Source organism: Hipposideros armiger, unplaced genomic scaffold, assembly GCF_001890085.2.
Source record: "Hipposideros armiger isolate ML-2016 unplaced genomic scaffold, ASM189008v1 scaffold_524, whole genome shotgun sequence".
In the NCBI taxonomy this organism is placed as follows: Eukaryota; Metazoa; Chordata; class Mammalia; order Chiroptera; family Hipposideridae; genus Hipposideros; species Hipposideros armiger.
The window spans coordinates 959131-984553 of NW_017731874.1; the positions used below are offsets into that span (position 1 = coordinate 959131).

Here is a 25423-nt window from a genome sequence, read left to right on the forward strand (position 1 = left end):
CTCTTGAGTAAAAGCTACACTTAATCATTGCTGAATTTGTGCCCTAAAATTTATAGTTACATGTACTTAAAAAACTACCTTTACCTCTGAAATTCCTGCTTTAAAAATGTCTTGATGGTTGTGAACCAGAAACTCTCTAAGTCCCTAAATATTATTCCCTATTAAAAAGAAAACCAGGCTTATAATATGATTTCTCATAATGCAAGTTTTCTTAGAAACCACTTATTGTATTACAATAAGTTATATAATATTCTTAAAGCCATAATTCCATTGACAAAAGTTATATCAGTATCTCTTTGCATTTACACAGTAATTTGTTTTGATGAGCATTTTCACTATAACTTAAGCCACACAACAGTCCTCTTTTTGAGATAAGGAGACGGATCTGGAATTACTTAATCCTAATGGTAATGACCCAGACTAAGAACCTAGTTCTCCTGACCTATGATTCATTTCTTCCGAAAAGATATGCAGAGTATTTTTCCAGTTCAGTAATGGTGATTTTCCAATAAATAGAAATAATATAAAATAGCTACAGTTGAGTTTTCCTTTTAATCAACTATTTTTAAGTGAAAATAACATATTCTAATTTTTTTCGATAATGTGTTGAATTCTTTCAGTCTTCTGAAAGAAAAAAAATAAGGGGAAAATTGTTGTGAACCTGTCCGATTCTATCAGCATCATTTTGAACACATACCTCCTCATTGAGGTTGCTACTCTCCTGGATGGTCTTGATCCATGCTAACATATCGTCTCTGTCTTCTGCTTGAAAGAGGCATTCACAGTCTGATGTGGTAAGTCGGAACACATTTTTCCTCTTGGTCTCACTGTACGAGATGTCTATTAAGCAAGCATTAACACTGATGGGTTGTTCTTCTTCAGATGGAGTCATCTGTTCTCTTTTATCTTTGTACAAGTAAAGTGAATGGCCCCGAAGTACAACATACATCTGCTTCCATGGCCGAATGCTTCCACCAACTCTCTAGAAAACAAGAAACAGTTCAGAAATACTTCATATTTGGCTAAGTCTTACTGACAGAGTAAAAATAGTAATTAAGCAATGCTGTTAACATGCATAAATGTATATAAAATGTAGCAGGTGTCTGATTTACGTCACTATCTACTTGTTAGGAGAGGAAAGATAAAAACTGTAAAGTGTAAACCAGGTTAGGCAATGTATTCATACCAAAAATCAAGGATAGTGAAATCTTTAATTTGGTTGGGAAAATAAAATTTAAAAAGTAATAAAGGGCCGGCCGAGTGGCTCAGATGGTTAAGAGCTCGCTCAAGAGTGCAAGCTCTGAGCAACAGCGGTTCGATGCCGGGCCCGAGCTGAGCTGCCACTGAACTGCCAACAGGTGGCGGGATGGCTCAGCTAAAAAAAAAACAACAAAAAGTAATTGAGATAAAACAAGTAAAGCAAAATATATTTTTTTTAAATGCTAAAGGAATAGAAAAAAAGAAAACACTCAGCCACAAAAATCTTTTGAGTGAAAGTCAGGCTTAAGACAAGTCATAGATCATGCAAATGACAAACACTGCATAAGGAGATCCCAAAACAATCTGTACAAGTAATGAATTCCGTTAACAAAACTCATCGACTTTACATGGTCAAGCAACAAGGGCCACATCCAAGATGAGTTTCCTTAAAAATTTTAAACTCTTTGACAGGTAGATGAGGGTACAAGGGATCAAATATATGGTGATGGAAGGAGAACTGACTCTAGGTGGTGAGCACACAATGTGATACATAGGTGACGTTATTTCAAAATTATACACTTGAAACCTATGTAACTTTACTAATGACTGTCACCCTGATAAACTTTAATTAGAAAAACAAATTGTAGGGAATTTAATAGCAAAGTTTCCATTGTATTGGACTCATTTAATGAAGCATTTATTGATACTGTGACATTCATTTATATAAATCAATATTTATAAAATAAAGTGAAACAAAGAAATTATAAAGGCAATTTGAAAAAATAAATTGGGAAAATTTAAATTAAAAAAATTTAATTATTAATATGGAAAAGTGCCGCTCCCTAAAGGGCTACTCTGTGTTAATCTATGGCTAATAAGCTACTTAAGAATAAATGCAGAGTTTCTTCTTAAATATTTCAATTTCTTATTTACATTACTAAAATATAAGACAATATATTCTATATGTAGTTGATACACACAATGAAAAAAGTATAAAATTAAATCGGTGATTAGAATTTTAAAAAAAATAACTTTTCATTTATGTAGAAAAAGATATTTATTGATGAGGTTTTCCACTCTTTATTCTGGATCTTTTCCCATTTTATGTATATAGGCTTTATGCTTTATTTATTTATTTTTTTGTTGTTTTTTTTGTTTTTTTTTGTGGAGGGCAGTGTCACTGGCCCTCATATGTGGGATCTGAACCGGGGTCCTCTGGCGTCCCAAGCCAGTTCTTAACCATCGCGCCACTCGGCCGGCCCTATGCTTTATTTTTTAAGGCCTGCATTTCATTTGCTCACAGTAACTCAGAAAACATACTACCTTGCCCTTATCTGTGACAAGCGGGCGGAAATGGAGCCACCCCTCCTTGGCAGCATCACTGAAAACCTCTGAGGAAGAACCTTTTCTGGATCCAGAGTCTTCCGATGACTTCTGGCTGTCTGTGGTCTACAGAAAAGGCCAAGAAAACAGGGAAATGTCAGCTTTTTCCTTTATAAATATTTGCACACTGAAATTGCTTTACTGAAAACATTTTCTATTTAATGTTGCAAGTGAAGGGCTATTTTTGAAAAAATCTTAACTTTATCAATTACATTAGAAAATTTCTGGTCTTGTTAAAAAATAAGTGAACTGACCAACATCATTTTTTTAAAAGTCATCTGAAGGAATTTTTAATCATTAAAAAAATAATAAAAACAGTATAATTTTCCCGCTCTCAAGAGATGTCATTTTAGTGCAAAAAGACAAAGAAGACTAAGAAGAAAAACACAAGGAAATGATAAAAAAACACAAGATTGTGATTAGTGTCATTTCAAGAATGAAAACAGTGAGATGCAATAACGAATGACTGAGCAGTAGCTATTATATAAATTAGTGGTGCTGACACCAGATCTCTCTGAAGATGGAACATGTAAGTTCAAATCTGGAGGAAAAATTTCAAAAACAGCCAACCGTGAAAAGCCAGGGGAAGCAAAGTTTAGGGAGAAAATACAGCTAATGAATATACATTCATCATTTGCATTTTAAATGTTAACTTTTCAATTTGAGTAAGAGAAATAGCTAATTATGGGTTATTTAGGCCATGTAGGAAGTATAAAGGAAGCCATTAAATGATGGAACGGGGAGTGACATGATCTAATTCCACAGGTCAAAAGTCCTTGGCTTGCTACATGGAAAAGGGATTTTAAAAGGGACAACCATGAAAAGGGGTGTGTGTTGCTGGAGGGATCGAGGTGAGGGAAGATCACAGCGTGGACTAAGGTAGCCTAAGTGAGTTCAGGGAGGAATGTAAAGATTCAGGAGGTAGAGGTGACAGGACTTGATATGGGGGAGGGTGGGGAAGAAGAAACAAGGCTAACTCCTAGATTTATGGCTTGAACAACTGGGTGACTAGAAGTTGACTTAGTGAGACAGGGAAAAAACTGAGGGATAAACAGGTCTGGAGGTAGGTGATTGAGGTCTTTTTGGCATGTAAACCTGATATTGCTTACTAAACATCCAAACATCATACAGGCAGTAGTGTACATGAGCTGTAGTTTGGGAAAGAGGTCAAGGCTAGCGGTGTAAACTTCGGGAGACCTCAGTGAAAGATCATCAAGGAAATCAGGCTGGATAGAGAGGAAACAGGGGTCAGAACCAGCTCTGGCTAGTCCATCATTTTACATATTAGGCATGGAAACCAAGAGAAGAAAGTGTTTCAGGAGAGGAGTGGGAAATTGTGTTGGATACTACTGGAAAGTCAAATAAGTTAAAAATCTAAGTAACCATTAGTTCGGGAACCTGAATGTCACCAGTAACCTTGGCAGGAACAGGATTACTCTGATGTGTGTGGGCTGAGAAACAGGTGATATGAGTAAGTGGAAACTGGGGACTTTTTTTTTTTTTTTTAGCTGAGCCATCCTGCCAGCTCGGCGGCAGCTCAGCTCGGGCCAGGCATCGAACCGCTGCTGCTCAGAGCTCAAACTCTTGAGCGAGCTCTTAACCAACTGAGCCACTCGGCCGGCCCTCTGGGGACCTCTTTTTTTGTTCAGGGAGTTTTGCTGTGAAAAGTGGAAATGAGGAGTAAAAAACAGAAAACATGAATTCAAGGAAGGTTTTTAGAACACTCTTATACAGTAGAATGTTCTTATATATGATGATGAATGAGTGAGCCACTAGAAAGAGTGATTTTGCAGAAGAGAGGGGTCTTGAGAACGTGAGAAATAATTGAATCCAAAGAAGAAATGTGGGTGCTGGTTTTTAATAGGAAAATGTTCTAAGTACAACGATATTTAAGATAAGAGTAAAGAAGGCAGAAAATGTGGGTATAAATGAAGGTATCTAATATTTTTGGAGAAGGTAAAATAAGGAAATTCCTGGCTAACAGGTTTTCATTTTTACAATGAGGCTTGAGGGGAGGGCACACGATTAAGGACAGGGGGAGGCTGTAGAAGAGAGGGCAGAGAAGAAAAAAACAATAATTTTGAGGATAAAAAAACAAACATACAATAAAATACAGAAGGATTGCTGGGCAGTTCAATTTTGGGCCAGAAACTGATAAAGTGAGAAAAACCAGCATAATAATGTACACAGTATTATATACTTGATGACTATGTTTAGAAATTAGAAGAGAACACTTTATACATAACATTTTCCAAATGCACTCGAAACTTACAGAATAAAAGGTTATGGCATTTATGAAGTGTCTATAATGGATAAGAGAAATAATTCTCTACAAAGAACTAAAGTAAATTAAGGTAAATAAAAACATTTATCATTTGCTGATATTTTAAAAATATTGACTACCAACCTTTATTCCCTTCAGGCTAGATATGTGCTTAAAAGACCTGTTGGAATAGAAGCACAGAAATATTTTCAGTGGTGCATAAAATACCTCAAAAGGTGTAAGAATAATCTGAATATCACAACTAAACTTTCATTAATGAGCTGACATTTCATCATCACACGTTAAATGTTCTCTGTTCAATGCAAGTGAGAAAAACAGCTAATTTTATAAGTACTTTCTTTAACTTTTGATTCAATGACAAAAGCTTTCTTAGCTGATCTGGTACATTAAAACTGTTTCTGCATAAAGTGTGAAATTTTCTTATTCTTTTTTTTTATTATTATTATTTTTAAGATCAAGGAAAAGCTACACAACTCAGGCCAAACACTGGGCTTTCTATTATTAGGTAACCATAGTTGCAACGATCTATTGAGGATTTCCACAGTGTTAATAAAGACTGGTAAGTAGTTGTCATCAACAGTCAGATACAGACAGAACAGCATGTCTGTACTCATTCAGCTTGCAGATGCTGAAGGGTAAACGTGGCAGGGGAGTCAAGGCTAGTCATGGCCGACCACTCTGCCCCTCGACCACTTTCTGGATAGTTTCAATAAGAACAACAGTTGGCCCTGAAAAGGCGTAGGGCTTCACCAGACAGGTTCACATTAGTTATTCAAAAATATTTAACTTTAGATAAAGAACAAAGTTGTTTTTTGTTGTTGTTTTTAATACCAAATTCATTTAAGGAACTTAAGGTTTTAAGATGTGACTGCAGATGACACTGTCCTCTCCTCTCAGAAACTACCCCAAACAACAAGGTAACCAGAAACAAACATACGCACTAAATCTCCAACAATGTCAGGAGACATCTATAATGCTGAACCAAAATATATGAAGAAAGGTGGTTAAATGCAGTGAAGTAAAAAATAGATACAAGAAGAGAGGACACCACTGGTGGCATCTCTACCAAAACTGCAGTGAGTGCACTATTCTCTGAGATCAAACTCCCCTTCCCTGGTTTGGAACAATGGGCAACAGGGTGTTTTGCTGTTCATAGGAGCCTCATTTATCACCATGGGTAGCTGGGGAGATGAGAACAAAAAAGAAAGCATACAGTCCTGCCATCTTTGCAGGAAGCAGGGTGTAGGATAAAGTCGGCTCTGAAATATGGCAATTACTTATTTCTTTCAGTGAGGGAGAAGTAAATGTTAAAAGAGCTCACAAATCCATCCCTGCCTCATTAGAAAAATTTCTGCTAGCCTGCACCTCCGCCCTGGCCACACCTCACACAAACTCCCCTCAAATAGCTGTTCTAGGAAGATCTAATTTTATTGGAATACAGATAATCATCAGATGGAAGCCTCAGAGAATCTATACAAAAATACCCTAATAAAAAAGACATTGTTCTTTACAGATGGTCCAATATCATAAAGATGTCGGTATTCTCTAAATTAAACATTGTGTCAATGAAAATATAGGAATTTAAGAACTAGAAAATAGATTTTAATGTTCAAATAGTAAAATAAACAAAAATAGCCAGAATTTGAAACAGACATAAAGTAATGAGGGACACTATCCCAACCATATAAAAACACTATAATTAACAGAACCTGGTGTATAGGAATAAACAGATAAATAAACTGAACAGAATCTAAAAATAAAACTAAATACCTATAATAATTTAGTATATAATAATGATAAAATATCAGTTGGAAAGTATAATATTCAATAGATGCTTTTGTGACATCTGAGAGACACTAGAAAACATAAAGTTGGCTCTTTAGAATAAAATAAATTCTAGACTAAGCAAAGTTGTAAATATACAAAAAAAAAAGAAAAAAAAGAAAAGGAATAACATACAAATTTGAGAAGTTAACATGGAAGAATTTTGTTATCATTCTGGAGGACAGAAAGGCTTTTTCAGTATGATTCAAAATCCAAAAACTATTTTAAAAATCCTAAATTTGACTGCAAAAAATAAATGTTTAAAATTTTTGCATGGTTCAGAAAAATTAAGAAAACCAAATGAAAACTATCGGACTAGGAAAAGACTTGCAACACTTACTTCAGAAAAGAGCTAGTTTCCTTTATATAAAGAGCTCCCAGAAGTTAGTAAGAAAAACCAGTAGGAAAATGGGCAAGGGATATGAAAAAGCAGTTCACAGAAAAAGAAATATAAACATCTCTTAAATCTATATGAAGTGATGTTCAATTAATAATAAGAACATTTTCAAATTAAAACTATAATAAGATACTATTAGATTTACGAAGTGATCAAAAGTTGAATAACATGCTGTGTCGGTGAGGGAGCAGCAGAGACTTGAATACTGTTGGTGAGACATGATTTGGTATAATCTTTGTGGCGAGCAACTGACAATGGATATAAAAATAAAGCATCCACATACCCCTTGATGTAACAATCCTTTCTCCAACCATACCATACTGACTCACTTATATGCCAAATGAACTATGTACAACTATAGTCACTGAAATATTGTTTGTGGTAGCATAAGATTTGACCAATCTAAATGTCTATTAATAGAATATAGAGCACTGGTTAAATGCATTATGGTGTAACTGTTCAATGGAAAATTAAGTAATCATGAAAAAGAATGAGTCAAGGGTATAAGAGGGTGCCAAATAAAAATGTATACACATTTTAAGAAAGGAAAAAAACTGTATTAAAATTGTAATCCTCAATATATATCGATAACAAAAGAATACAAGTCACGTTTGACTTCTGCAATTACAAGACTTGCTCAAAGTAGTTACCATCAGCATAATTTTAATAGTTTTTTCCTTTCTTAAAATGTGTATACATTTTTTTGGCACCCTCTGTATATGCACGTAATGATCTCCCAGATCAGTGGACAGCATCTATCATTAGTTTATAAAAATAATTAGAACACATACACATAAGCATATATAAACTGTGTATGTGGTTTTATACTTAGAATAACTCTGGAAATAAACAACAGAAAACAGTAACACAGTAATGTCTAAAAGTAGAACTGGGTGGCCAGAGGCCCAGAGTGGGAGTGATTACGTAACACGTATATTTGTATTATGTTTGCGTATTACGGATTTTTAAGTATTAATTTAAAAATTCAATTACTATATTACCAAATAACAACTTTGATTTTATTTATTTGCATTTCCAATGTCACAAAGTTATAAAATATAGAAGATGTCATGAAATTCAATGTTGATATGTCGACGTCATACTGCATACCCACAAATAAATATTTAAAATAATGCGCTTGAGACATACAATTTTGCGTCTTCTCTGTAATCATCCAGGCCCTCATCATATGATTTTGATCTCTCTGTCTTGGAGCTGGGCTGGGCATCCAGGCTGGGAGGTCCAACTGATTCTGGAATTAAAATCCAACATTTAAACATTTGCGAGTAGTTTCCAGATTCTGTTAATGGTGAAACGGTCAGTTTGTCATCGTATTCTAAATGAAAAATGAAGAATGAGAGATGATTTACGCAACCACTCACTGAAACGTACCCTGGTCATGGGAGAGCTGACGCCGAATTAAAGGAGCTGACGTTGTGAGGCTGGGAGGGACTGTTGCTAGAGAGGGTGCTTGAGAGGCAGAGGCTGAGATGACAGCAGAAGCGGGGATATGCGAAATATCATGATCAATGCTAGGGCTAGTTGGTTCATCTATTAGATAAAATAAAAATATTGAAATGTTGAATGAGCTAATTGTTATTAATAATAACAATAGCAGAATAAGCAATAATCATTATTAAAAGAACCAGAAAAAGATTTTAACACTTAACCACTGAAGTACCAATAAATGATATATTCAGCCTGTTAAAAATCTACTTACACAGTTATTACACTAGTAATTCCAAATAATTCTGAGTATGGAATAAGAAATTAGGTGAGTTGCTTCTTTTGCTTCTCCCAATACCTTCACTGATAATCAAGATACCAAAGTTTATAGGTATTCAGAACCTAACACAAAAGCAGAACAATCATACATCTCCCCAAAATCATTATTTCCCAAATTTTAAATGCATTACACATTATCATTTCAGGCAGCCAAGCAAGATGATTGGTTGAGGCTCAACATTCAAAGTATCAATTCCTAAAACCTCACCTTTTCCTCACCCCGACACTCAAGTGTACCTTCAATTTTTGTAGAAAAAGAAGGAAGTACAGTTTATAATTGCCAGAAGAAGTTACACATTATTGAGGCCACTGACGTGGATGGAATGTTTGTGTGTCCCCCAATCTCATATGTTAAAACCAAATCCCTAATGTGATGGTGTTTGTGATGGGAAAGGTAGGATCTCTGGGACATGATTAGGCTCCAACCCCATGAATGGGATTAGTGCCCTGAAAGAGACTCCAGAAACCTCCCTTGCTCCTTCCACCATGTGAGGACACAACATCTATGAACTAGGAAGCGGGTCCCTCCCAGACACTGAGTCTGGTGGGGCCTTGATCTTAGACTTCCAAACCCCCAGAACTGTGAGAAATGAGTTTCTGTTGTTTAAGCCACCCAGTCTATGGGATTTTTGTTACAGCAGCCTGAATGGACTAAGATAGCCACTGCTAGTTTATTTGGCACTTTAGTGCAAATCAGAAAAAGCACCCTCTTCCCCAGGTAGATGCAGGCCCTCAGAGGAGAAATCTACATTAGCCCCTTGTACCCTTATAAAAATATAAATATTTTAGGTGTTACAAATTTTAAGCTTAAAAGTCTGTTCACCATCTGTCATGGGAAGAAATGTATATGCGAATACATATGCATAATAACAATAACTAACACATTAGTAGTGCTTACTAGGTACTAGCATCATTTTAAACACTTCACATGTATTACTTCATTTAATTCTTATGAAATTCTATGAAGTAAGTACTATTTTATAGACTATTGTATGGAAGTACTGTTTTAAGAAACCAAGACAAACAGGTAACTTGTGAAAAGTTACCAAGTCATAGGGATGGAATTTGAACCCAAACAGTCTGATATCAGAGTTCTCGCTCTATAAGTATAAATTATATTTGTTTTCCAAATTGGTGAACAATAGCTCTGTTCAAAATTCTTATTCTTATAAAAACATCAGTGGTTTAAATTCTAATATTTTAGGCCAAGAGAATGTAATTTAATAAGACACCAGAACCATAAACCTTAAAATTAAATGCCCCAAGCCTTATAAAGTCATAATGAAACCCTTTAAAGAATACAATATGATGAAACAGGGTTTTGTTTCCTTGCTTTAAAAGGTCAAATATTTTAATTCTGACCAAATTCTAAGAATGCTCTATCATCTTAATGATAGCATTTTAATCAAGACAACTAATAATGGTACAAAACTATAACATTTCTATTTTATGGCTAAAATTGGTAAATTCTGGCTATCTTAATGTTTTTACAATATTCTTAAAAGCAGCTCTGTGCAATGTAGCAATAGACTCATTTCTATATGAGTCAATTTTACTAAGTCCACGACAATTTAATATCATATGTCAATAAGAATGCAAGCATTCTTTTTCCAAAAGCAAAGAGATGTCTGATGTTTTTAAAATAGTTAAGGATAAAAATTTAATTTTACTATAGATTGTAGTATTCTTTAAAACTGCCATTACTATTTAAATTACCACAGTTAACAAAGTTTTTTTTCCAATGATAAATATGTATAAAGTAAATTGGTCTATAGAACCTTTTAGTTCACAATTCTGATATGGATTCGTGAATACTGATATGAATTGGAAAATATTGTATTCTGGCTTACACAGGGGTTATCTGGCTTACATAGCACTGTAATTGTTTAAAAAGATTTCTGTAGTGAAAGCATTCACTTGAGTGGTCAGAACAAACCTGCATAAATCCATATAGTGGGTCGTTGGGAAAGTCATGACACATTTTTGCATTGAAAAACATAGAAAAATATGTCATGACTTTCCCGACGACCCAGTGGATAAAAAATGCAGGAAGGCGTTTTGAAAAACTGAGATGATGTTCCTGTAAAACAATGTTTCTCAAAGCAGAGCAACCATCCCTCTAAGGATATGTGGTGATCACATGTGTCAGAGAATGTCCACAAGAGGTTGCAGGAAATCCTTCAAGAGAATCAATTTTATGCTTTGCAAAGTAATTCAAAACATTTTTATATTTATTTACGTAAAATCAAATTTACGTAAAATCATGGAATGAAATGCAAATGGTACATGGATTAAGCATTAAACAAAACTTCAAAAACAATTATTTTTATGACTGGACTTCCTGGAGGTATGCATTCAATCTCTTTTGACTTACTACAACGTGTGATAACAAAATACAGCGAATGTTTAAATAAAAAAAATTATTACAGTAAAAGACACATTGCTGTTAATCCCCCTCAAAAAACTCCCCCTCGCTTCTAACACACCTGTCCCATCATTCTTGCCACTTTCTGAAGCAGTTTTGGAAGTCCTCTTTTGTGACTGTCTTTGCGCTTTCGTGGCTGCCTTCATGTCCTGAATCATTTTGACTTTAGGGAAGTGCCAGAAGTTGCATGGTGCCAGATTCGGTAAATAAGGTGGATAAGGACACATCATAATGTTTTTGAGAGAAATTGCTGTACCAAAAGTGATGTGTGGCACGGAGTGTTGTCATAATGGAGGATGATTTACGGCACACTTTAAAACACACCTTCTCTCAACTGTAGCTCACACCCGACTAACTGCACCGAACAAGCTGAAACTTATCACACACTGTTACTAAGTTTCGACATGCTGCTTCCCGTGTTGAAGATCCCTGCCTTTCCATTGGATGGCACTCGCAGCAGCATTCACGGTATTTTGTGATCACAACAGAAAGGCTCCATGTCACACATCACTTCGGGTATGGAAATTTCTGTCAAATAAAAACATTACGGTGCATCCTCATCCACCTTATTCACCAGTGCATGCAACTTCTGGCTCTTCCCCAAAGTCAAAATGACCATCAAGTGTTTTGAATCGATTCAGGACATCAAGGCAGTCACGACAGCGCAACTACAGGCACTCACAAAAGAGGACTTCCAGAACTGCTTCAAAAAGTGGCAAGAATGATGGGATAAGTATGTTCGAAGCGAGGGCAAGTATTTTGCAGGGGATTAATGGCATTGTGTCTTTTACTGTAATAAAATTTTTAAAATTAAACATTTTTTATCACACCTCGTCATATACTTAATGAAATGCTGAGAACTCCTTTATTGATTGGTTATTTATATATTTAACAACAGTCACTAGAGCAGACTAACAAATATTTTTTGGACTTCAAGTTTATAGCAAAGGAGTTTTAGTTCAAAGAGCTAAAAAAGCTTTCCACAGTAAAAAGGCAAATAGTATATATTATGCAAAAGTATACTTTTCATATTATGCTCTAAAAATTAATACTAAAACTAAATTCTTTTCCATACCTTTATTTCAAACAGCATTCAATTTTATAAGAGCCATGAAAATGCTGTAAAAACCTAGGAGGCACTGCTGTCGTTCAACCTCAGGGCCTAGAAACTTTTAAGAATGCTTACATCCATGGACAACAATCACATATAGAAACACAGTGAAATAAATTCTATGTTCCTATTTCAGTTTTTTTTATTCTACCCTATTCCACTGATGCTGTAAAATTGACATATCATAGTAACCGTATGCTATATATTAATATTCTAGGAGGCACATAGGAAATCAATGGACTATACAAATATTTCTGTGCTGGGTGACTTTTAAAAGTCATGGTTCATAAAACAAAAGATACTCACTAGGAACTATGAAGGAGGCTCTAATCAGTACCTAAAGTAGAATCTGATCAGAACTATCAGTGAGCATTTTAATTTTTAATGAAGAAAATGGTTTATTTTAATCATTTTTCTAAATCTATGTGTATACAGAGCTATATGGATTTTTATTTTATATTTAAGACAAAGCTCTCTGTTTAATAATATATTTGACTTTTTTATTTATTCCTGTATTTAGTAGTAAGTGGGAAGAAATATTAACAGATATAACTAGCACATTTTTTATTACTCCAATATAATCTGAGTATATTATTCTTATTAAGTAGGAAGAAACTATGATGCCATTATTCTGGAAAGATCGCACAGGCCTATGAAACATAGCCATAGGCTATTGCGCTTTTCATGTTTTAAAAAAAATCATAAAACAATCATTAGTCCTCAGTTACTTCTATGAAATATCTAGATGATGTATTAAGTTCTACTTACAATAAAGTTCTATTATTCTTTACGCATAGTCTTAAGGGTATAGCTATGAATATAAGTATAATTTAGGCTGTGATTCCCCATAACGTGTACAACTTGAATATATTATATTTATAAAAAATACAAGTTATGTAGACATTTTTTTAAAGCTGATTCTGATAGTATCACCTGACAGTCCAATAGCTCAACAGCTTTAAAAAGTTTCTTTAGAAAAGAAAAACTCCTACTAAATATTACTCAAAGAGAAGCTCATTATATTGTAAAATATGGAGAACTTTCCATGAACCTGTGGGGTAACACGATAAGCAGATGGGCTTTGGCCTCAAAGCAAGTCCCCTACCTACATCACACAACACCAGGGGGCGCTCTTCACAATGCATTTTACATAAATGGTGCCCTCTGGCAGAATCAGGGAAGCTCTTACCTCTACCGCTTATTAACTGTGTGACTTTAGTGAAATTACTTACCCTCTCTATACCTTAAATTTCTCATTTATTAAATGAAGATAATTCTAAGGGCATATGTGATCATCCTGTTAGCAGATTATGTTTTAGAGCTGCATAGCAATTATGATGAGAACTTTTTTTTCATTCACTTACTATACATTTAACCATATCTTAAAATTATCATTAACCTACTACTATTTCAACAAATATTTCTGGAGTGCCTTCTATATGCCGGGCATGCTCTAGGCAGTAAGGACACAGAAGTGAACAAAAGATCTAAAATCCTAGCTGTCTTGCAGCTTATGTTTTAGTTCTGCAGAGAAACATGTAATAAACAAAAAACACAAACCATGTCAAGTGGAGACAAAGCGATATGAAGATAAAGTAGCTTAAGGGAACAGACAATGTCAGATTCTGTGTAGGTGTGGGGAGTACCTATTTTAGATAGGCAGAGACCCATGCAGCGAGAGAAAGTCTTGTGAATATCTGTGGCATGTGTTCCAGGGCTAGGAACTGGCAGTGCCAGGGCACCGAGGCAGCGCATGCTTGCCATGTCCCAGGACTGCAAGGCTGGTGTGGCTGAAGAGGAGAAGACAGGAGATGGGGTCACAGAGGTGGAGTGGTGTTGGAGGGCAGAGCACGGAGGACCTCGTAGGCCACCGGAGGATATGGGATTCTATTCTGGGTAACAGAGAAAGTAAACAGGGTTCTGGGCAGAGGAGTGACAGGATCTGATTTACATTTTAAAATATCACTACGGCTATATTGTAGAGAATATATCTGGGGTGTGTGGGAACAGGCTAGAGACTCGGTAAACCTGATAGATGTTCTAGGTTGGCAAACACGCTTGTAATGTAGGTCATTTTTCCAAATCCAAGCCAGGAGTGATTCTAAAATAAAGTAATTTGACAATGAAGAGGTCTTTTCTTTCAGCCCAAGCTAAATTTACAAAGAAATAAGCTTTAGAAAGTGAAAAGCACTGTTTAAATGAAAGATTGATTGCAATTATCAAAACCATTCTGCCTGGCTTTTGATTCAGTTAAATCATCAACTAGGTATAATTTGGTTTCCTGAATCCTTTGGCCCCAGATGGCGGGAATTTGTTTCACTGAAATAAAAATAAAAGGTGGGTACTGAATACAGAGTCTTAAACAGAAAAAATGGAAAAGGAGGTTAAAAGCTTATGACACAACTTAGGAAATTCAGAACAAATGTTTTAAAATCAGAGTAAAATTTCTGTGCCTGTTGAACTAGAAATAATACTTGGCTGAAAAGATGTATTAAATATTTGACATATTAGCCAATGACAGTAAATGAGCTCACCTATGAATGGAATGGAAGCCAGGGAGTCACCGGGTGGACTGGTACTGGAGGCCTTCCTTTCCTCAATCCTTTTTATATGGACCTCTCGGCGCGCATCGTTAGGCAGCCAGCAGGTCGTATCCGACCCGGTGTCATGGTCATTTACTGCCAAGATGTAAGACTGATGCCTTAAAGGCTGTGGTGTTTGGCGACCAGATGGAGGTTTTTCTCTTAGGATGACAGTTTCTTTATTATCTAAAGCATCTGATTGCTGAAGCTCAGCCTCCTGTAAATTTAATTCTTGACTCCTTTGAGTGACAGGTAATTCTACATCTGAAGTGCCTGAGTTCTCACTCATCTGAGGGACAGGCTTAGCAGAAGGTCCAGGCAAAGAGGGGGTTTTCCCAGTCTCTACTTGGTGATCGGGGGCACTTTCAGTTCTTAGCCATGTCTGCTGATTCAACAGGCTGTTTTGATGCAAGTGATTTACTGGTCTTTGGTCTTTGATGGAAACAAATGAGTTCTGGCTAAATGGTGGTTTTGTGGCATGCGTAGAAGGCGCTTTCAGAGAATTACTTCTGACTTTCACAAGAGGTGACCTGTCTTGTGAAATACCTTGAGGCGGTGACATTCCACAAGCAGTTTGAAAATTTCTGTTTGGCTGCAGTGTTTTTAGGTCTGGCGGGATTTTTTTAAAGTGAGACACGGATCCCACGCCTCTGCCACTCATTCGCCTAGTATCAGAATTAACAACACTTGGAGCCACAGTAAAATTTGAACCTCGAAAAGATTTATGGATTTCTTGCTGCCTAGGTCTTTCATAAATACCCCGTCTGTCGTCCTGTTCAGTAAATCCACTCCACTTGTAAGTCTGTTTTCGTTCTCCATTTGAATCCGGTATTTGATTTTCAGAAGTGACATTTTCTAAGGTTTCACCCTGTCCTTCGATATAATCCCAGGAACGAGTTCTGTGATTGCTAAAACTAACGGGCGGGGCTGTGAGTGCACCTTGCGATGCACTGCGTGGACAATACTTCATTAACACAGAGTCCTCCAGTCTCTCCTGGGACACGCTGCGCTGTCGGATCTGAACGGACTGGGGCACTCGATCATGCGAGGTGCTGCGGCGTCGTACCTGCAAAGTTGTGCGGTTCGGTACCACCTGGTTATAATCTGTTGTGTTCTGAGAGGCTGCTCGTAAACTATCTAATCTTTCCTGAATTGTCCGACAACCCATGTGCAATCGTCTGTTATCAATATACTCTTTGTAAGTTTTATAGTTTTTCCAGTCTATATGCTGATGGGAATTTGGAGAATAATGATTAACAGACACGGAAGGAGAATCCACAGCTGGAGATCTATTGCTGGAGATTCCTTCTGAATGTCCACTGTAATTGCCAGACTTGAGTAAAATCCTGGAAGGCTCCAACGATCTGGAGCCTGTAGGCTGATGAAGTAGATGGGTAGTGGGGACAGATGACGATGGTGATGTGGTTCTTGACACCGTTTTTAAAGAGGGCTGCTCATTTACGCCATACCTCACTTCTTCAGTTCTATGTGAAGGAACCGTATGGCTGTTTCTATTAGTTAACAAATCTACAACCTTCTCAGAAGGTACAATGACGGTCCTCACACTCTCATTGCAAACACACACTGCTGTGTTGGACTTTGCAACATCTGTAGGTGATGGAGGCACTTGTATTTCCATTCTATAGGCCCTGCCAGGTTGGGTCAGTACTGGTGCACTGGTTTGCTGTTTGCTCGGTGACGAGTCTGGAGGGGACACTTCAGGTGGCTGTGCCATGGCCGAAGGGGCGGACGGCAGCCAGGGATAGCAGACTGGTGGAGGTTCGGGGATGTTGCGGGCATTGCCACTGTAGGCTTCATTGCCTTTCAGGTAGGCATCCTGAGAATACGCCTACGTGGAAATGAGAGGAAAGCGTCACTACAAATTCATAAAAAGAACAAGAATTCCCATTCCGACAATGCACTGTGTGATTTCACTGTGCCCTGCCTTGTTCCTGACTGACAGTCACTAAAGCAGGCATGCAAGCAAACATAAGGGAGCTCGACAAATTTAGAAAAGGGCTAGTCTCTCAGAAATCAAATAAATTGTAGAATGTGCAACAAATATAAATCACAATTGCCTATTTTCTCAAAGGATCTGAAACACTCCAACATTTCCCCCCACCCAATTAGATGTAGCCAGATTGCTTCTAACATTTTCCCCATTCAAGTTTTACGATTGTTCAGCAGTCGACAGGTTAAATGGCTGCCTGATAAATCTCAGCAAAAGAAGATTCTGATCTTTTGCCAGGATGAAGGTGAAAATATTAAAAATCTTAACTGAACACATTTTTAAGCACTACTGCTATCATAAGTTAAATATCTTGTCAATTAATGATTATTGAATCCCCCCAAAACAATCCATTTTGATAAATTAGATCTTTCAATAGCCAGGTTAAGTATTTTGATATTTAAATTAAGAGAGGAATAGGCATGTTTAAGAAAGTAGACACAGATATTAAAGGCATAAAAATATGCAAAAGGTAATTCATCTTTCTGTATATAATTTATATTTTTGAAGCTAATGCAAAATTATATTGTACAAATTTATTTGGTCTCTTTTACTTATTATAAGGAGACATTTCTCTGTTACTAACAGGCAGGCATGCAGCTCAAATCATTTTTTATCAACTATTTGTGAAATTATCTAGCAATATTTTTAAAAACTTAAAAAAAACTGAAATTAAATACAGTCTACAAAACAAAGCTAATGGATACAACTCCAGGCTATGTTTAGTATCTGAGACAGTTAGGCGTGGTATCATATTACATATCCTCCCCTAATCCAAACAAGCTTAATTCCAGACCATCATCATATCCTGTCTTTGCATTAGATGACAGCTTGCAAGCTCAAGCACAGCCATAAACATAACATCACAGCAAAGTATCAGGGAAAGAGAGAGGGTGAGATACTTAGAAAAAATACGGATGCAGAAAATATGTTTAAACACCAGTTATGTGCAGGATACAAAAAAAAAACATAAAATTAAAACAATAGAGAAAACCATATATCACAAACACATTCTGCAAATTAGTAAGATTAACACTATGGAGGGATTTCTCGAAGCAAACTCACAATTTTAATCAACTGGCTTATTACAAATCTTTAACAAACATGACTTAAAAAGCAAGGAAATGGCTTCTGTGCATCTCTTACCAGAGCTGTGACATCCTTTGTAAATTGTAGCTAGCAGAAAATAGGAAAACATAGTAGAAACTGCTTACTGATATAAAGACAGAATCGTGTTGTCATATTGATGCTGGAAACAGCAGGCTAAAAATACATCTATACTGATTTCTCTGGAAGGTACCAAGAGAGGTAAAGGGCAGTGAAGCATAAAGAATAACTTCAGTATCCTTCGGAGCATCTTTCCCTTAGGCTTTTATCTGGTTCTCATTTGATTTGTCTACCACTCTTGAAAGCAAAATACATCAGGTGCCATGCATTCCTAACTGATATTTTCTTCGATATGCACGGCTGTCTGGCAACGTGCTATGAAGCTTCCCTTCCACAAGAGCAACATTGCTGTCTCTCATGTCCCCTGAGCTTCTTCCATCTCTGCTTCCAGATGACGAAACGAATGCTCTATTATGCATTTAAAATAGTACAACCTCCTCCTCCCCCTATAAATCAGAGCATAGCCACAAGCTGTCAGCTGACTGCAGCTGCCTTTACACTAGGATTTGGGGGGAAAAGAATGACTTATTAAATAGGTTTCACTCAAAAATTAAGACCTTTCAACACTGTATCTTTTGTCCTGCTTTATTAATTTATGAAAATGACTCCTGAGTAGGCACAAATATCACTTCTAGAGTAATTCTTTTTATAATGAATATCGTAAAACTAGATTGCAGTGAGACATTAAAGCCAAGTAGATAAAAGAAAACATGCAAGCCACAATATTTTAAATGCATGAATACAGTCAATCAAAATATATATTTTGGGTATGTGAATTGACATGACAAACCTATCTTTTTCGTGCTGATTCTATTCACACCCTGCTTTTTCCATGACATGAAAACTGTGTCTGGACGAATGAACTCTCTGATACAGTATTTTCCACATTGTGTTTGTGCAATTTTATTAGGTATCACCTGAAATGGGGTGGAGGGAAGTGTTCTCCGTGGTCAATGATGTAGGGAAAGGTTGATTCAGAAGTTTCTTGACTTCTCAAGACCTCTACACTACACTAATGTGTATTATAAAACTAAAATGGGAAATTACAAATTTGATTAGAATTTCTGTTAGGGCATGTTGTTCTAGAACTAATAATTTAAAGATACCGCCTTTATTCAAATTTGGGGAAGAATATTATCTTTTAATAACAGAAGTGTATGACTGGAACTATTAAATAGTTGAAAAAATACTTCACATTCTTCAGACATCTGTAAGATTCCTATATAGCAACCCTAAACACTAAATAGTCTATATCATGGGTCCCCACTTCTAGGTAAAGTTAAGGTCCTTAAGTACATCCACGTGCACCATGCATTAACAGTGGACTGAATAAACAGGATTCTTACATATACAGAACTATTATCTAATGTACACAGATATAATTGCAATGAATAAAATGTGAATTCACTCAAGAGCATTACTGAATTTCCTCATATATTTTCTCTGTTCATGAACACTAAAAAAGTCTATCTATCTATATCTATCTATCTATCTATCTATCTATCTATCTATCTATCTATCTATCATCTAAAGTTCCCCATTCTCATAAAGTTTGGGAACCAATATCATTCAATTATTATCTGTGGGGGAAATTAGCAGTGCCCTAAGGCCACTGTAGCATATGTGTTCCAGGTAGGTCATGGACACACCTGGGAATAATTCTATGGCTATCCTGAGAGGTATATATAACTTCAGAAAATTAGCTTCAGAAAAAATTTAGGGAAGTAAATTACAATAGACAGTATGCATCTTAAGGGATCGTCTTCCCCCTGATGCCTGTGAGTGTTCCACTAAAAACAACCTACTGAGGAATGCTTTAGACTCCTTCAAGGAGGATTCCATCAGGGCTTGGGCGAACATTGGGTGGATCATCTAGAACAAATCACAATATTCAACTCTTTGATGTGGACATGGAACCCATTGATGAGGTTTTATATTCTGGAAACACAACTGAAAATTCTGTAATTTGCTCACAGCTGTGACTGTGGCATGCTTGCCCTTGAGTGCTTGGCCATCAAGTACCAGGTCTTTCACTGAGACATCATGGTCTGACCTATCCATGTTTCAGTAAGTAAAAATGTATTATTTAATATTAACAATCTGGATCTTGACTGTATGTACCATACCTAACAGTAACTACATAATCCTAAAACAATCTTTCACTTCAGTTTTAGTTGAGTTGTGTCAAAATCACTATAACCATACCTATGATACTTACATTGTCTTGTAAATGGTAAAAACAAACAACAAACAAAACAACCCCTGGAGAATACATAAGCTGGTAAGGTTAAATTCCTGCCTACCATTTTACTTTAGCATGCTGACTTGTTAACTGAACGCTATTACCTATGATACAAGCAAAAATAACTACATGTCTGTCTATACAGTAAAATACATGCCAACCATGCCACAGTGGGGCATGGGAGAAAAGGATGCTGTGGATATTTTATAACTTTCCAACTTATTCAGAACTTTTCTAACAAGCATGTACTATTCTTGTCATTATTTAAAAACAGGTTTTAAAAAAGAACAGGCTGGCCGGGTGGCTCAGTTGGCTAAGAGCTCGCTCAAGAGTTTGAGCTCTGAGCAACAGCGTTTCGATGCCCAGCCTGAGCTGGGCCTGAAGCCGGCCTGAACAGGTGGCAGGATAGCTCAGCTAAAAAAAAAAAAAAAAAAGAACAAACTGATACAAACTTGCCAAATATGAAAAAATACACCCAGAATTCCTACTCCTGATTTCCTTACACTTTAGGCAGGACCACCCTGATCCACACTTGACAAATGGATATCTAATTTTCAATAGATTACTCTACTGATTATGAAAAACATTAAGCGATTATTTTGAAAGTAATTGTAATACAACTAAAAGAAAAACTAGGATTAAACTACATTTCTCAATTTACATCATATCTTCATGGAATGACATATTAATATTGTAGAACACTAGACTCAGAGATTTGAGAATAACAGCTTGAACTAACCAGCAGAGTGGCTGTGCTAAGCCATGCTAACTCCTCAGTGGAGTTACGCATGGCAGTAGATGACTGTGGTTTAGCTTAGATGACAGTTTTAGCCTTTGGCCTGCCTGGGTTCAAACCCCAGTACCATCGCTTTCTTCCCTGTTACACCAGAAAAGGTGTTTCACCTTGCTGTGTTTAACCCAAGCCAGCACCAAGGAGGCTCAAAACGCCACAGACACACCCAAGAATCTCTACAGCTATCAGGACTGATAACTTAAAGTTTAATTTTGAGTCCATGAGACAGTCACTGAAAAGAATGCCCAGGCTGAGTTCTCCTATCAGCAGACTATTCAACAATGTACATATTTTCAAGCCCCGCTTGTTTAGGTGATTTGATGGGTGGTGGCTACTTCATTCATACACAAACTTTTGAGAAGGTAACAAAACCATTTTGGTTTTTTGAAAATGAAACAGGAAATGCTTTTTATTTTGTAATAATACCTTATAAATATGAACCTAAAATATCACAATCTAAAATATCATTATGAACGACTGTCAAAGTGACTAAAATGAATGTAATACTATTCAGTTGGTCTAGAAAATATATGTCAATTTAAAACATGATGCTGCCACGTAAAGGAGTGCTAGGACCAGCATTAGTTTAATAACATAATGAATTAGTTTTAATTTTACTTCATGTTTTTCAACGTTCTATCACTGTCATTTGTAAATTATGAAATGTATTATTATATACCCGTCTTTACATGAGTCAAGTTTTAAACCAAATTAAATTTTCTATGCCACTCCTCAAGGATGAGCTGAGCACCTCCAGAAGAATTTGGTCCATACGTCACTTCAGGCACAAAATCCCATGGACGCCCAATCCCGCTGCAACTCAGGCGAACTTACGCAGTGCTGGTAGGCTTTCCCTTGGGGAAGTAACTGTTACAGTGGCTGTAAAAATGTTCATGTTTACTTTTTCTTTATATGGAACATTCAACCTCACAGAGACACATACGTCTTTAAAAGGATATATTTTCCAGGTGCCTCGTTAGCACAGTAGGTAGCGCCTCAGTCTCATAAAAGGATATATTTTGCGTAACAGATATAAGTCCAACACATTATTTCTGAAGGCCCCTTAGAGAACATTTTAGCTCTAGAATCTATTAGAGAGAAATATTTCTACATACGGTTTTTTAAATGCCAGGTTCTCTTTGCGCTTTATAATAGCTTTAAAAAATGACACTTGTATATATTCCAGCTAAAAACAATTATATAGAAAAGAAGTTGCCATCCTTTAGGGAACAATGCAAAGTGTGCATTAATTATATATATATTCCTTTGATTTCCTAATGAATTATAGTACATCAAAATGTGAATGAAGAAAAAAAATGTGAATGAAGGCCAGGCTTAAAAGTGAGGTTTTCGGAGGGGGGTTGTTACCTGGTGAGGGTGAAAAGGGTAACTATTGTATTGTTCTGTACACCTGAAACTAACAATTAAAAAAAAAAAAAGTGAGGTTTTCTTTTTATTATTACAGGTCTGAGCTTTGAATTTCTTATAATTAGAATAATTCAAATAACATTTTAAAAATGAATTTTCAGTTACCATATACCAGAAACCTTGAAGATCTGTGTGACATGTCACTCTAGGGAACCAATTTTCCCATGTTTGCAACACTGTGTATTTTACCTTTATTTTAAATGTATTTATCTAAAATACAATATAACCAGACAGGCTAATTAACCTACTGCCCACTGGTCACATCGATAGAAAATTCTTCCTTCCACTGCTGCTGCTCTTCATCAGCTACACAGCAGGTTACACGGGGACTTCTGTGTTTGCTTCCCTCCCTAGGCATTTAAGGACAATGCCAGCCATTCTGTGAAATGAGCACTGTTCAAAACAGCGTCCAACCAGTGCCTTTGCTTTGACAAGGAAAGCATCTACTGAAGATGAGAGAGAAGTCCTGTTTTAGAAGTGCCTTGTGTCTTTGAGTCATCAGATTGCAAGGAGGGTTCAAAGTACAGCTTTCCCTACCACCTACGCGTATGCATCATCTTATTCCTCTGTACAAGTGGAGGCTACAGGAAGCCCCCACTGAGTTCTCATCTGGTGACTTGCACTGCCTTCGATGGCTCTATGTGCTACTCTCGCGCTGCTACATCACCAGGTGGGAGCTCTCCCACTAACGCTGTGTGCCCAGGAAAACGACCGTGCATACTTCCTTGCTGAACATCCCCAACCCCAACAGAACTGTGTACTTAAGGTGGGTAATCTGTTACCACTACAAGGCCATCCCAAATAAAATCCACACTCCTTGAAAACACAAGGCTGAGCTCCATGATTTCAGTTAATTATAGTTTACATGTCAGTGAATAAGCTGAATCATTAGGATCAGCGTTAGTGACATTTAAAAAAAAAATGTTTGCAGAAGATTATTTAGGATTTTTGTTGAGCTAAATTCAAACGAATGCCTTACAAATGAAAAACACTACTATTTCCATTCCCATCACAAAGATTCCATAAGTTCTCTATTTTTCTTGAATAAGAAAAAAAACAACTATTCACTAAAAGGAGTAAAAAATAAAAAAACTTCAGTGGCCACTGCCATTTCCTAGGTCTAACTGTTAGTTTCTAGTGTGTAACTTAAACAATTTTGCTCGTGCTGTTTTTGTTTTTTTTTTGTTTTTTTTTTACTGAACTGCAAAGTTAATTGAGGAAAATTATTAGTTTCTTAAATGAAATTTATCATCTTTTTACTTTCAGCAATATTTAAGCTTAATATTGGAGGTGAGTATTCCATTCAATTTATTTTCTTTCTAAAAATGAGAAAAATATTTTAGACTAAATGCTTAAGTTTTCAACAATATAGTTTCGTTTCTTCTCTAAGACCTTAATATATTTTTCCTTCATGTTGTAGACTCCATTCATTGTAAATATTACTACTAACAGAATGAACTGATACTGTTAACAAAACTGCCTAAGTTAATTTACAGACGTATTGAAAAATTAAGAAATGACTCATAAAATTCCTCATAATAAAAAAAAGATTGTAACTCCTGGGAATAGGCGCTTGCACCTCAACTTTGGCTTTTGGTCAAATAGCTACCTAAAAAATAACTCTGGGGCAACCTCTGGGGATTTCATTCCAAATGACAGTAAGAGTTCACTACGGAATCAATAAAACATTCTCATGTCACTTAATTGCAAACAATTGACAATGGTCTTTTTTTTTTTTTTTTTTTTTTTTTTTTTGGTAAAATGTGGGGAATTCTAGACGCTGCTAAATGAACCAGAGAGCTTGGGGTTTTCTTTTAGAACTTTTAAAAATTCAGTCCACCTCTATCTTTAAAGGATTTTTATTAACACTCATGACTAAAAACAATTCATATTTGAATAAATAAAACTTACCACTTGGAGAATGTCTTCATCTTTTGGCATAACACTAAGTTCCAACGTTGTATCACTGAAATTGAATACAGATATACTATTTTAGGGGAGGTGGAAGTGTATAAGAAAGACATAAAGGAAAAATAGTTAACTCAGAAGTATTTAAGTTGCTCAAGAGTTTAGTTTTTATCTTTCTAAGACTTTACTTTTCAAATCCAAAGCATTAAAGTGAAAACAAGGCATACATATGGTGCCCATATAGAAGGTGCCCTATATGAAAGAGGGCACCCTGCCATGTGTTTGAGCTATTCATAATCAGTCAAGTCTTTTTTATAATTTAGAAACATAAGTAATTTAGAAACAAAGTATGTTACGTATATTAAATAGTCCTAGAACATAACTCAATCAGTATATAATTAGTTATTATTTTACTTGAACAAATTACAAACTTTCACCACATATTCGCACTATTTATCAAGTTAAAAGTACATTAATATAAAAATAACCAAAGAATCCTCAAATTTAACATTTTGAGCGATATTAAACTTCCTAATTTTGAAATATGCCCCTTTGGCCTCAGAGGTGGAGGAAATCAGAGTTCACCATCACAACTATTGACATGATCCCTTCTTATTTTTAAAAACTATATAGCATTTCAACCACTCTTATTTGCTTTCTCTATGATTTAATTTTAGAGCCTTTACAGGAACAGCTCAAAGTCTCATTTTATTTTGGTACTGTAAATTTCCTGTTTGAAATGATAGACAAGTTTCTTTAGGTTAAAAATGTTCAAAGGGGTAAACTGTACTAAATCCTGTGATCTGGAATTACATTTAGATATAAGGCAAGGATAGTGGGGCTGTCCCATGAAATGCTTCAATATCTAGCCTAACAAGATCAGATA

The 25423-nt window shown here is 36.0% G+C and overlaps 1 protein-coding gene across 1 annotated transcript in view; it reads right to left on the minus strand.

Annotated features, from left to right (window-relative positions):
* Window positions 1-25423, minus strand: part of ARHGAP21 (Rho GTPase activating protein 21) — a 117825-nt gene that overhangs the window by 17040 nt on the left and 75362 nt on the right. The window contains 8 exon segments of the mRNA XM_019668316.1: window positions 698-982; window positions 2524-2649; window positions 4991-5027; window positions 8238-8340; window positions 8481-8639; window positions 14944-16840; window positions 18146-18175; window positions 24541-24595. Of these exon segments, the coding sequence (XP_019523861.1) occupies window positions 698-982; window positions 2524-2649; window positions 4991-5027; window positions 8238-8340; window positions 8481-8639; window positions 14944-16840; window positions 18146-18175; window positions 24541-24595 (2692 nt within the window).